The sequence below is a fragment of the Rhinolophus hipposideros genome (assembly GCF_964194185.1).
Source record: "Rhinolophus hipposideros genome assembly, chromosome: 13".
Classification (NCBI taxonomy): domain Eukaryota; kingdom Metazoa; phylum Chordata; class Mammalia; order Chiroptera; family Rhinolophidae; genus Rhinolophus; species Rhinolophus hipposideros.
The window spans coordinates 45,829,401-45,843,335 of NC_138059.1; the positions used below are offsets into that span (position 1 = coordinate 45,829,401).

Genomic DNA, 13,935 nt, shown 5'->3' on the forward strand with positions numbered 1-13,935 from the left:
AAACAAAAAGGGATCCTACTGAATGGGAAAAGATATTTGCCAATGATATATCTGATAAGGGATTAATATCACAAATGTATAAAAAACTTAACTCCAAAAAAACAAACAACCCAATTAAAAAATGGGCAGAGGACTTGAGGAGACATTTTTCTAAAAAGGACATACAGAAGGCAAGAAGATATATGAAGAAATGCTCAACCTCACTAAGCATCAGAGAAATGCAAATAAAAACCACAATGAGATACCACCTCACCCCAGTCAAAATGGCTATCATCAATAAATCAACAAACAACAGATGCTGGCGCGGATGTGGAGAAAAGGGAACGCTAGTGCACTGTTTGTGGGATTGCAGATTAGTGCAGCCACTATGGAAAACAGTATGGAGGTATCTCAGGAATCTGAAAATGGAACTATCCTGTGATCCAGTAATTCCACTCCTTGGCATCTACCCGGAGTAATCCAAAACTCCAATTCAAAAATCAGTATGCACTCCTATGTTTATTGCAGCACTTTACACAATAGCCAATATATGGAAACAACCGAAATGCCCATCGGTAGATGACTGGATTAAGAAACTGGTACATTTATACAATGGAGTATTACGCAGCCATAAAGAAGAAAGAAATCTTATCATTTGCAACAACATGGATGGATCTAGAGAAGATTATGTTAAGTGAAATAAGGCAGAAAGAGAAAAACAAGTTCCATATGATCTCACTTATATGTGGAATCTAAAGAAAAGAATAAGTGAATGAACTAATCAGAAACAAAGTTGGGGACAAGAAGGAAAAAATCGAGAGTTGTTAGATTGGCGGGGGTGGGGGGTGGGGATAAGGGGAAAGGTGAAGGGATTAGGAAGCAGCTGGTAACCACAAGGTGGCCTCAGGGTTTTTGAAAATTTGTTTGGGGATCATATTCAATAATGTTGTAAAGATTTTGTTGGGTATCCGATAGACATGTGTCCTATTTGGGAGACCACCTCAGGGATGCTGTGGATGTCTGATCATGGCACTGTACACCAGAAGCTAAACAATAATGAATGCCAACTATAATTTTATATGTATAATATGATGGCTCGGAGCGAGGTTGAAGGGATAGTGGATGGGGGGAGGGGAGTTCAGAGTGTGAGGCATATAAATGGTGAACGTCTAAGTATTGTCTTGTACACCTGAAACTAATAAAAAAAAAAAAAAGTAAAACCCTTCCTGGATCCTCAGTGCTGCTAGTAAAGTTTGAATTTGTAAGCGCAGTTGGCCTTCCTTTGTTGAGCCCTGACTTCCAGGCAATTTTGGGCTTTTTGCTCATTTCCACTGTGCTACCCCCAAACACTCATTGCCTACTATTGTACCATTGTCTCTATTTTTTTATTTAAATTTTTGGTAATGTTCCCCTTTTATTTTGAATTGAAAGATTTTAAACACCAGAAAAACGTGTGAATACACATGTACCCACCGCAGCTCTCTCAAGTTCTAATAAATTATTTTTGCTTCAGGTTGTTTTTTGAAGAAATAAAACATTACCAGTATCCTTCCGAGTACTAGGCCCTCTTCTCTTTGTCCAGATGTGATCACTGTCATGATTTTGGTGTGTGTTTCACAAACTTCTGTATGCTTTTGCTACAAGTGTATGTACTCATGAACAGTATAAAGGTTTTTATATACAATCATCCCCCACTTAGTGATGGGGATATGTTGTGAGAAATGGGTTAGGCAATTTTGTCACTATTCAAACATAGAGTATACTTACACCAACCTAGATGATACAACCTGTCACTAATTTTATGTGCTGTGTTTTTATACAGTTGGCAGCACAGTATGTTTGTTTATGCCATTATCACTACAAACACATTACACACTGTGATGTTAGATTGTTATGACCTCACTAGGTGTTAGAATTTTTCAGCCTTATTATAATCTTAAGGGACTGTCATCATATATGTAGTCTGTCATTGACTGAAGTGTCCTTATGCTTGACTGTAAAGCTTTTTTGGTTTATTTTTTTTCTTTTTAATTGTGGTGAAATATGCACAACATAAAATTTACCATGTTAAATGCCTTTAACTGTACAATGCAGTAATGTTCAGTATATCCACATTGTTGTGTAACCAATCTCCAGAACTTTTTCATCTTATAAAACTGAAGCTATACACTCATTAAACAACATGTTTTAAAATTTTAGCATTGATTAATACTTGTAGCTCTAATTCTTTGATTTTAATTGCAACAGTATTCTTTCATTGATTATACCATGTTATGCTTAGATTTTTTTTCCTAAAATTTTACTATTAGAAATAATGCACAATAGTTTGGTGGTTACCAGAGGGTAAGAAGTGGTAGGTAACGGTAAAAGAGATCAAATATATGGTGATGGAAGGTGACTGGGTGGTGATCCCACAATATGTTATATAGATGATGTATTACAGAATTGTACACCTGAAACCTATGAAACTTTACTAACAATTGTCTCCCAAATTAATTAAAATAAAAAAAAAGGAATGTTTAGTTAGCATTCTTGTTCCTGCCTTCCTGGGAGCACTCACATGATTTTGTCTTGCTTTATGCCTGGATCTCTGTAATTATTACCAATTTTCTCACAAAAGTAGTTGTGCCAGTTTAGCATTAACCTCAGCAGTGAATGAGTTTCCAATCTCTATACCCTTGTTAAACCAGGCTTAATATTTGTCAATCTGATGGATAGTCATGGTTTTAATTCATGTTTCTCTGATGACTGTTTAGGTTGAGCATCTTTTTATGCTTATTGTCATTCCTGTTTCCTCTACTGTGAACCTTCTTAATTCTTTTGTCTTTTCCTTGTTGATTCATAGGATGAGTTCTTTTTATATTTTGGATGCTAACATTTTACCTGTTATGTTACTCATGCCATCTTTCAGTCAGTGGCTCTTTTCATTTGTCTTTTATTGAGCTTTTTTTTTTAGTTTATCAATTTTTTGGTTTGTGCTTCAAAAAAATTTTTTATTTAAGAAATCCTTTCTTAGAAAAACTCATAGACACAGACAATAATTTAGTGGTTACCAGAGGGTAAGGGGGTGGGGGGTGGGTGATGAGGGTATGGGGGATCAAATATATGGTGATGGAAGGAGAACTGACTCTGGGTGGTGAACACACAATGGGATTTATAGATGATGTAATACAGAATTGTACACCTGAAATCTATGTAAATTTACTAACAATTGTCACCCTAATAAATTAAAAAAAAAAAAAAAAAGAAATCCTTTCTTATATCCCAAGGTCATAAGGATATGTCATGTTTTCTTAAAATTTATGTTTTGTTCTTCATATTTAAGCATTAATCTGCCTAGAATTGATTTTTGTGTACACTGTGAGAGATCTAATTTTATTTTTCTATGTGGATAAAAATGTTCCAACACTGCTAACTAAACAGTCCATTCTCTTCTAATTTTTCTTTTCCTTTTGAATTAATTTGGGATTTACAGAACAGTACATAAACAGTACAAAAAAATTCCTATATACCTTTACGCAGATTCATGACATGTTAATATTTAATGTTTTTGCATGCATTTGCGTGTGTGCTTTCTTCCCCTTTTCCTCTCCCTCCACATAGAGACTATTTTTTTCTGAACCATTTGGGAGTAAGTTATAGACATAATGTCTTTTTCCTCCTACGTACTTCACTGTATATTTACTGAAATACAACAATATAATTCTCTGTGTATGTACTGAAAATACAACAATGTAATTCTCTTCCATTACAGCAATGTAATTGTCAAAATCAGGATATTAACATCGATACAGACTTTTATTTATAGGCCCTATTCAAATTCTGCCAATTTTCCAACTAATGCTTTTTAAAGCAGAATAGTAATTGTTTTTTTTCCCCTGTTACATAAGTCAGGTTTACATTTGGTGTTTCTAGTCCCCTTTAATCTGGATTTCTGCTGACTTTTAATGCCTTTATTGTATATATTGTTCTCATATATGCATATATTAATAATATCTGTTTTGAGGCTTTTCTTTCTCATTAGTCTGTTTGTCAGTTCCTGACCTAATTTCGCATTATCTTAATTTTTTTGGTTGAAGATAAAGTCTTAATATTTTCTCCAAACTCTTGCCTCTTAGGTCTTCTGTAAGAATATTAGTCAAGTTCTAGGAACAATGCTATTGGAATTTCAGTTTAAATGGAAAGAATCTGTAGGTTAATTTGAGGAGAATTTACATCTTTGTAGTGAGTTTCTCATGTAGCTAGATTGCCCTGTTTATTCAAGTTTTTGATGTTCTTAAATTATGTTTTGTAATTTCTCTACTGACATCTTACATATTTTCACCCACTCTTCACCTTGATGGTTTTTATTCTTTATGGTGTACTTGGAGAATTGCTTCTTTAAGGAGACCTTGTCTTCTTTTGGGATTCTCCTTTCTAGGTGTTCCCATAATACTTTTCACATTGTAGTGCTCTCTTTAATTGTCCTCCTCTCATAGATTGTAAATTTCTTGAAGGCAAAAAGGGTTTAGTCCTCCTGGTATTAAGTGCCTAGCATAGTAATTGCCTCTAGTAGTAGTCAAATGTTTACAGAGTGAAGGAATGAATATAAAAGTAAATGGATGACAAAATATATGTCTCCCAATATTTTGCTGCTTAATGTGTGTCCCTCTGCATGGGTGTTTCCATAATTTTTTTAGGAGATAACATTAAAAATAATTTGAGTATTAAATTTCTGAAAAGTTAGGAAATATTACAGAGAAATTTTATAACTATTTCTATTAAGATGATTTTAAGCACTGTAAAGCCAGAAGATAAGTCCCTATTTCTGGGGCTTAAATTTTAAAACCTTCTTTAGTGTTTTTGTTTATATAGCAAATTTTAACAGTTTTTTTTTTGTATGTACTGTATTTTAAGTTGTACATATTATGTAGTCTCCCTGATTTTTTTCCTCCTGGATTTTGAGATGTGGTATACAGTAACGAAAAGAGTGTTGTACCCAGGTTGGGAAATTTGATTTTAGTTTTCACTCAGCTGCTAGTTTGCCATGATCTTAAATGAGTTACTTCATGTCTTTGGTCTTTATAAAATGTGGCTATACCTGCTCAGCATTCCGCAAAAGATTTTTCCTGTATTCAGATGGATGGCTGTATGAGAAAGTACTTTGAAAACTATAAAATAATGTTTGTGTTATTTCCCTGGATAGAAGTATTTTGCTTTCAATACACCCAGTAAGTGTTATATGGAAATTTTTTTAAGAGAGTTCAGAAAAGGATTTATTTTGTCAGAGTTGCTCCCACAGTTGGTCAGGGTATGTTCCTCATCTTCATTAGATTTGCAATGACTGGGGACAATTTAGCAGGAGCTATAATAGTTAGGGAAGTGAGTGCTATCCAGGACTAGTTGGGTTCCATGTGGAGGCATTGGAGAATAAATGACTCCCCCATAGATTCTCCATGTTGTTAGATTTAACTTTATGAAATTATTGTTTCTGTTGGTTAAAAGGATGCCTGAATATCAGCAGTTTCTTTCATAAGTTCAACCCACTAATTTAAGTCTTAGTTTTCTTACCTTGTGAAATGGTGATGTTAATAAGTTACAAGGTGAAATTTAACGAAATGCTTTTACTTGTAAAACTTACTGCAAATGTCTGTCACATAGATGCTCGATAAATACAAGGTATTTTTAACCAAGGCAGCTTGTTGGAGGTTTGAGGGGAACTCAGTGTTCCCAGGGTGCAGCCGGAGGGACTTTTCACCACTTCTATCTTAACAACGCCGCTTACGTTTATTGAACAGTGACAGAAACCCATATGCTTGAGAGAACTCTGTAGGGGGCAGGTAAGCAGGCTGGCCAACCCATAAGCTGGTTGTGAACCTGGAAGGGCCACTGTTCCCACGGCATATGTGTTCCAGATACTGTCTTCCGTAGTTCCTCAGACACTCTGGGCAGTGGGGTGAGGGGAAAGGGACCCATAACCTACCTGCGTGTTCATAAGGACCAGCTAATGTAGGGTTTGCTAAGCCAGAAAAATATTTATTCCATTCCTATAAGTGTTCCTTTAATTTTTGAGTAGGTGATGATTCATCAGGTCCAAAACTGTGTGTCCCTATCTGTGTCTTCCAACAAGATTCTTCCGAATCTACACTGCCCTCTTCAAAACTGTATTACCTCTCATCCTTTTTTAAGTGTTCAGAACTTTCTTAAAGATAATTAGTTGCAAACTGATAATAAATTTGCTTTGCTATTGTTTCTCATATGTTTATATGGATAGAATGACAGATTTATTACTATTCAAGGTCTTATTAATGCTTTTTTCCCCTATAAATGTTTAAAGTTATAAAATTTATAACTAAATTTGTACTAAAATTTATCAGTTAAAATTGGGAAATTCTTATTTCTAATAAACACATTCTAATGTTTGTTTGCAATCTTTGCACATTTATTTGGCATTGTGGGAATTAAAGGCAAATGATTAGGCATCTGATATCCTTGAGATTAAAAACTGGAAGCATGTTTTCTAGGTTGTTTGCATTCATAGTTTATCAGTTAATTTTGTCTTATCTCTTATTAGTGGAAGTTCATTGTAATGGTAATGTAAAGGGGAGGCTAGATTAGTGGGAAGCCTGGAGACTTGGGTTTTTGACTTGGTTTGGCGACTAATTAGTAGCTAAGTGACTTTAGGATTATCACCTAACATTTTTTGGTGATAATTTTCTTTCCTCGACTTGTTAGGTTTTGGACTGGATGATCTCTGAGGTTTTTCTGGACTTAAAAAATTGGTAGCATTTAAAGAGTTTCAGCTAGAAAGGGGTGTGTATATGAAGGTCCCAAACTAAAAGTATTAAAATATTTAAAACTATTAAAAAATAACACACACACGTGACAAGCAGAACTATAGAAAAATCGTCATAGATTCAAGAGATCTAGAGGGCAGCTAGTGTACACACTGCAGCTTTTGTGGAGCAACATCCCCATCTTGTAGCTTTGTTTTCTTACAGGCATTAGTGGTTGGTTGAAATAAAACCAGAATGTCCTAGCCCTGAATTTGAAAATATAGGTCATAATTTTTTTGTTTGTTTGTTTTTGAGTCTTATACTTTGAAAACAAAATAGTCTTAGCTGCTATAACCTTTTAAATGTTATCATTGCCAATAATTGGTCAATTAATCTTAGAACTGTTTTCCTAGAATGCTATATAGAGATGATGAAAAGTTTAGGAGTAACTAGGCTTATCACTTTTATGGCACTGATATAAGGAGGAACATTAAATTATACATTGTTTACTTTGTAGTTTTGGATGCTTGTAATGGTTACCTGACTGAATTGGTTATAAAAAGGAGGCAATGAAATTCAACATAAGTTTAGAATCCTTGGGGAATGTCTTCATAATTGTAAAGGGTAATGAAGCTCATTTAAGATTACTTTAAAAAGCAATTCAATAGCAATATATTGTGGAGATCGTAACTATACAGCTATAGGAAAATAGCAGTTGACCCAATGTTATGTGTATAGAAATCTCCAGCTTAGGATAAAATTTCCAGGGGCCACTCTACAGGGTTGTACGAAAAGCTTTTATTCTCACACGGTTTAGATGGCGGTAAGTAGTTTTATGTAATTCTACTTAATATGGACACTAAAATGATTATAGCCAACATTTATTGTTTCAGGTAGATTACCGTTAATTTTCACAGTGATTCTGTGAGGTAGAAACTATGGTTATCTCAGTTTTACAGATGAGAAAACTGCTGTGGGTCACATGTCACATGGGCAGTAGAACTGGACACTGGACCTGAGCAGTCTGACTCCTATATCTGCGACTCCTAGATCTGACTCCTAGAGGCTGCCTTTGAAGCTTGTATTACATAATACTACAAGCAATGGTTAATGGTTAAGAGTGACTGGTCTAGAAACTGGTAGGTCACATAACTTCTTCAAATGTCAGTTTCCACAACTGTAAAATTGTTGCTTTTAGGATTAAGTGGGATAATTTATTTAAAATAGCATACAATGTATGCTAAACAAATGGTTATTAATAATCACAGTAGTTATAATAATGACTACTCTTGTTTGGTGATCCATAACAGCTCCATATTTCTGTGGCCCAAGATTTTCAAGCATTTTTTGTGAAGCCCAGTGTATAAAGTGGGTAGTGTTTTAGTTTTAAGTTACAGTGATTATTGGCTTTTCATTGTATGTCCAAAAGGATTACTGTGAATTAGTAGGTGAAAGAGATGTTTTGGTTTCAGCAAGACAGAAGTACAAAATGACAGTCTTTTTAAAGATGTCACTTCTTTGTGCCTCAGTTGTGTGTGTGTGTGTGTGTGTGTGAGAGAGAGAGAAAGAGAGAGAACGCTCATGCAAGCACATGCTACAGAGCCAAAGAGAGGATTCTGAGGGCATTTACCTAATTTTTTCAGGACTTGTTCAGTGGGGCTGGAGGATGTTTCATGTTGGATGCTGTTGTGAACAGGGAAGACCACAGGGTCCATTTTTGGAGAAGCCAGTAATTCTAGGAAAGGTTGTGATAAATTGGAAGAATCATGGTTTGATTCCAGGAATTGGAGGTCAAAATGATGCCAAACACCAGGGTTAGTGAGAATGAGGGAATGGGAAACTGTGAAAGGCTAGGAGATTCTAGGCAAGAAGGATATCTGTGTTAAGATTTTAGAAATAAAGCAGGGAGTGATAAAGTTAAAAGTTAGAGATGTACAGGTGTGCGAAAGGTTTGTGGATTGTGTATAGTTTGCTAGGGTTTGGGCAAACAGGTGAAGGACGTGTCCTAGGAAAATGTTATATTCATAAGGATATTTGTTCTCAAATCAGGTAACTACCCAGTGAAGATTAATGATTATGTACTTGTGCTGACATAGGAGAGGTAGGACCCCATTGGTTAGGGATGAGAATAGGAAAAAGACTGGCTGCGGACCGTGGGTTGGGCTGCTTTAGCATTCTAGAAGATAGTACCTTTTAGTGCATTTTGAAAGATTAACATAATTCTATGCTTTAAAAATCATTAGAGACTATATTTTAATGAAATTGAACTTTTATGAACTTACTGCTCCTTAATTTGTTGCAATGTTCTTGGCTAGAACAGAAATCTCAACTATTCACTCACTATATAATGATTTCCTTATGATTAACCTATGTCAGCATAAAATTAATTAGAAATTTGTATATATGTTTTATACTTCTATTAATGTATGATACAGTGCTTTCTTTAGTGTTTTCATTTTAAGATATTGTTAGATTCAGCATTTTCTGGGGCACAATGTTTTTTAGAGGCAATTTAGTCTTTTGGGGTAATAATTTATAAAGATTAACTTGGAAAAAATTGAATTTGAATATATGTAGCACTTAAAATTATGACGTTTTTACATTTACATTGACATTCTTTTGTATAGGAGTTAAAGTTCCTCGTAATTTTCGCTTGTTGGAAGAACTTGAAGAAGGCCAAAAAGGAGTAGGCGATGGTACGGTTAGCTGGGGCCTTGAAGATGATGAAGATATGACACTTACGAGGTGGACAGGCATGATTATTGGGCCACCAAGGGTCAGTGCTATAAATTACATGTTTTTTTTCTGTTAATATTTATCTTCATTTTAGAGTAAGCATTTTATAATACTGATGTTAAAATAATTATGACAACTGAAAGTTACTCCTTTTTTATTTTATATACTTTTATTGATGCTTCCCATGTGCAGGGTATAATACTTGACTTTCTGGAGGATGGGGGGGAAAGATTGATATGGTCATTGCCATCAAGGTGTTTGCAGTTTAGTAGAGAAGAAAAAAATAAATACAAATGACAGATTCTAAATATGGCAGAGAAAGTTCACTATGGGACTTTAGAATATGTTTCTTCTAGCTGGAATAATTGAGGAAGGCTGAACAGTGGAGGAAGTTGCCTTTGGAATGAGCCTTAAAGAACTGACTGGTAGGATTTCAGAAGGTGGTGATGGGGATGGAGAACATTCCAGATAGAGAGGAGAAAAGGTGAGGAAATGGAGGGGATATTTGGGAAAAGCAAACAGTATTTTGACATAACATATTACTAACCCACTATATATAACAAAGAGTTTCTAAATTGGTTTCTATTGAGTGCACATTGCTATTTGCTCTCTGCCATTTGACTTGACATGTAAATGCTATAGGGCTCAGTTTCTTCATGTATAAAATATATTGAAAAGTCTGTTATTCTTACAATATTTTCTAGTGTTGCTGGCAACATGCCCATTGTATTTTATTCTCAGGTCTTTCTCAAGTTTATGAAGTTTTATTTTTACTCAAAATGTTTTCAGATTGGGAATGTTTTTTCTACATTCCATTGCTTATTCAAAGGTCCCATTTACTGCGCTCCCTGCAGTGAGTCTTTGAAATATGTATTGTGTAATGTTTTGACTTGCTGGGAAGAACACAAATTTGAAAGTTGTTGTTAGTCGGGTTTTGTTTACTACCTTGTGATGAGAACATTTCACCTGTTTTCCTGTTGGGTGGAATGTTTTCCTATTGATTATTACAAAAGAAAAATGGATCAGTTAATTAGCAATGTTAACTTTAAAGAGTAAATTAATGTATGTTTTACATTTTCTGGTATTCCTTTGCAAAATTTGTGCACACTGTTGAACTAACAAACTCTCCCCACCCCGCCCCACTCTGATTTTTCCATAAGACATTGAGAAAGGAAATAAAATATTGATGGTTAGAATTTTTGATGTGTTGTATAACTTGTTATTTGTAATGACAACCTTGATTTTTCATTGCCTGTGAACATTATTACCATGGTCTGTTTGGTAAAAAAAAAAGAAGTTCTCATAATTTACAAACATTTTTACTTAATAAATAGTTTGAACATTTGACAGTCTAAACTTGATGGAGTATGAATTTGAAATTATTTAGATTTTTTATTTCCCCAGCCTACCTCTAATGGACTTTAAACTTTAAGAATGTATTGGAGCTTGTGTATGAGTTCCTTAGTGATTGTTATGGGCTGTTTCATAGCAGTTCCCAAATGTGAAGAGCCGCTCCCATTGATCTCTCATCCAGTTGTGGACACCAGCAGGACGGTCCAGACTGGGCCCTCTCCTAGTGTTGCTGAACTGCAGGAAGCTCCCAAGTCCAGGCTGTGCCCGTTGTGGTGCAAAGGCTGTTCTAACTTGTACAGAGGGCAGGGCCTGCTCCGCAAGGGGGACATAGAGCAGATGCTGCCAACTTCTGTGCAAGGCTTCTCTTCCAGTGGGTCCTCCGCTTTCTATGGGTGGTAGTCTTGGAGCACCCTCTCACTTTTTTTGGGTAACAGAAAGAGGCAGGAGGGAAGTAACTTGCAAAGGCACAGTATTCTTCCCAAGCCAGACTCTTCACCACCCAATGATTTTCTGCTTGGCATCCTTTCTCCAGTTGTATTCCTCACTGAAATGTGTGGGACTGAGTGAAGGTGAGTGGCCACAGCAATCACTCATTTGCCATTTAATAACACCTGCTGAGGTTGGTGTCTCACTTTAGTTGTTTTCTCTTTAGAAGATGCCATATTTAGAGCAATTTTGTCTCCAGCTTTAGGTATCTACATCCAGCCAGGATAATAGGACAATTCTTACCATGACATAGTGTTCCTTGTGAGCTGTTTATTTTTTATGTATTTACTGATTAAGATTCCTGTGTTTTTGTGTTTTCCTGTATCTGTTTGGATTTATATGATTAGCAATTCTGTTTTTCCATATGTTTGTGTGTGAAATTTTCTGAAGAATTTAGCATTAGAGGTTTAGTTACTTACATGTGTGTTAAGTTTCCTTATATGTAAATAGAAGTACTATACCCATCTTCAGAAGTTTTGAGAATTGAATTAATAATTAGATAATGGGTGACTACCTGACTAGAGTACATACTTAGTACATATTAGTTCCTTTTACTACTCTGTTTTTTATTTTACTCTGTTGTTAGTTAATAGAAAGACTTGGCTGTTAACTTAAAATTTAGAGGTGAAAAGAAAAATTAACCCAAAGGGTCAAGTTAGGATGATGTTTGCTGTAAGCACTGAATTAGATCAGTAGGCTAGCTTAGAGTTTTTTAATGTTTTTTTTTTTAAAATTGAGGTATAATTTACATATAGTGAAATGCATAGATCTTACCAGGAGTTTTGACAAATGTACTTTGTTACTCACACCCTTAACGAGATATAGAACATTTCCATCACCCCAGAAAGTTCCCTGTGCTCCTTCCCATTCCCATCCCCACTGTAACCAGTATTTTGTACACCCTAGAATAGTTTTGACTGTTGTAGAATTTTGTATAGGTGGAATCATGCAGTGTGTGCAATTACCAGTCTACTTCTTTGACTCAGCATGTCTCAGAAGTTCACTTATGTTGCTTCATGTGGTAGTAGTGTTTCTTTTTATTACTGAGTATTATTATACTGTATGTATATACCATAATGTGTTCGTCAGTTCTGTTCATGGGCATTTGGATTTTACCTACTTTCTGGCCATTACAAATAAAGGTGGCATATGATTACATTTAACATTATGGAATTTCTCGGGGGCTATAATAATAATTATTAATAATAATAATAATAATTAATAATTATTGTTATTGTTATCTTTTTTTAAAGAAAATTTTCTAGAGATGCTGATGTGCATCCAAATTCAAGAATGATAGACTAGATGATTTCCTTGAGCTCTGTCTGATTTTAGTCCTTTTTATACATATCAAAGGTGCTGGTCATATTATTAATATGTTTGCCATTAAACTTGGATGAGCTTTATACAGCTGTTTCTTTTTTTAAATATTAAAATATTTACTATGTATACAAGATTGTTGAATACATTTTAAATTACAGTAGTTTAATATCCCAGTTCTGACCTCTACTTGGGAATAACTCTTACTTAAGGGAAAGGAAACTATAGGTCAGTTTTGGCAAGTGAAATCTGTAGGCAAATGGTTCCCCCACTCCAGGTTTATTATAGAAACCAACAGGCATTACATTTGTTCCTTTTATTTTATACTTTCTTGTTTTAATTGTATACCAATAAGTTAATCAAGTGAACAAAATCCATAAGAATAAAGAAGAATTAGTTATAGGCATGAAAGTAAGCCCTGAATAATCTAGAAGCAGTTAATTCTGGTAGCTTTAAAATGGCTTTTTAATAATGGTAATGTTAAACTTATCGATTAAGAAACCCCATTTAAAAATGATCTGGAAATGTAAAGTTTGCTATTTATCTCAGAATTCAGATAATAGAATTTAATGATCCACAAAATTCATGAAATTGTAATGTAAGTATAACTAATAAGTGGCATGAAATAATTGTTTTATTGCTGTAAGATGGTATAATATAGTGTTTTCCCTCTTGCTAGAAGTTACTGATTACCATATAAGTGGGTAGCCATATAATTTATTGTCCAACCAGACCATTTTGAGAATAAAAAGAAGCACTATTAATAAAAGAAGCATTAGAACAGTAGGAATAAATAGAATTCTCCTAGATGAATGGGAACCGTTATGTATGCGTGACACAGTCGTCGTCCCTCCTCCGACAGTGTGAACTTTTTTAGTACAACCTGAATTTAAGTGGTTTGCTTTTTCCTTTTAATTTGTTACATGCATTGATTGTATCACAAAAAGCAAGTTATGATCATTTTGATATGACTTTGTAGGATTATTTTATAAAATCTCTACTTTTAAGTATGCTTGCTGCATTTTTTTCTAACCATGTAGGTCAAATAAATTTGAATATAGAAAAGTGAATTCTTGATCACATACACAATAATATCAAGTACATTCACATTGTACTTTTCCTTTTTATTAGCACTTGAATATTATTATTATTATTTTTGCCTTCCAGACAAATTATGAAAACAGAATATATAGCCTGAAAGTAGAATGTGGACCTAAATACCCAGAAGCTCCTCCATCAGTTAGATTTGTAACCAAAATTAATATGAATGGAATAAATAATTCCAGTGGAATGGTAAGTTAAAGTA

The 13,935-nt window shown here is 34.5% G+C and overlaps 1 protein-coding gene across 7 annotated transcripts in view; it reads left to right on the plus strand.

Annotated features, from left to right (window-relative positions):
• UBE2V2 (ubiquitin conjugating enzyme E2 V2) overlaps nt 1-13,935 on the plus strand; it is a 340,366-nt gene that overhangs the window by 17,916 nt on the left and 308,515 nt on the right. For 6 of the 7 annotated variants that reach the window (XM_081070685.1, XM_081070683.1, XM_081070688.1 and 3 more), the window contains exons 2-3: nt 9,362-9,510; nt 13,797-13,922. In XM_081070685.1, the coding sequence (XP_080926811.1) occupies nt 9,362-9,510; nt 13,797-13,922 (275 nt within the window). The remainder of the gene's footprint in view (nt 1-9,361; nt 9,511-13,796; nt 13,923-13,935) is intronic. The other variant, XM_081070689.1, reaches the window with a different exon arrangement.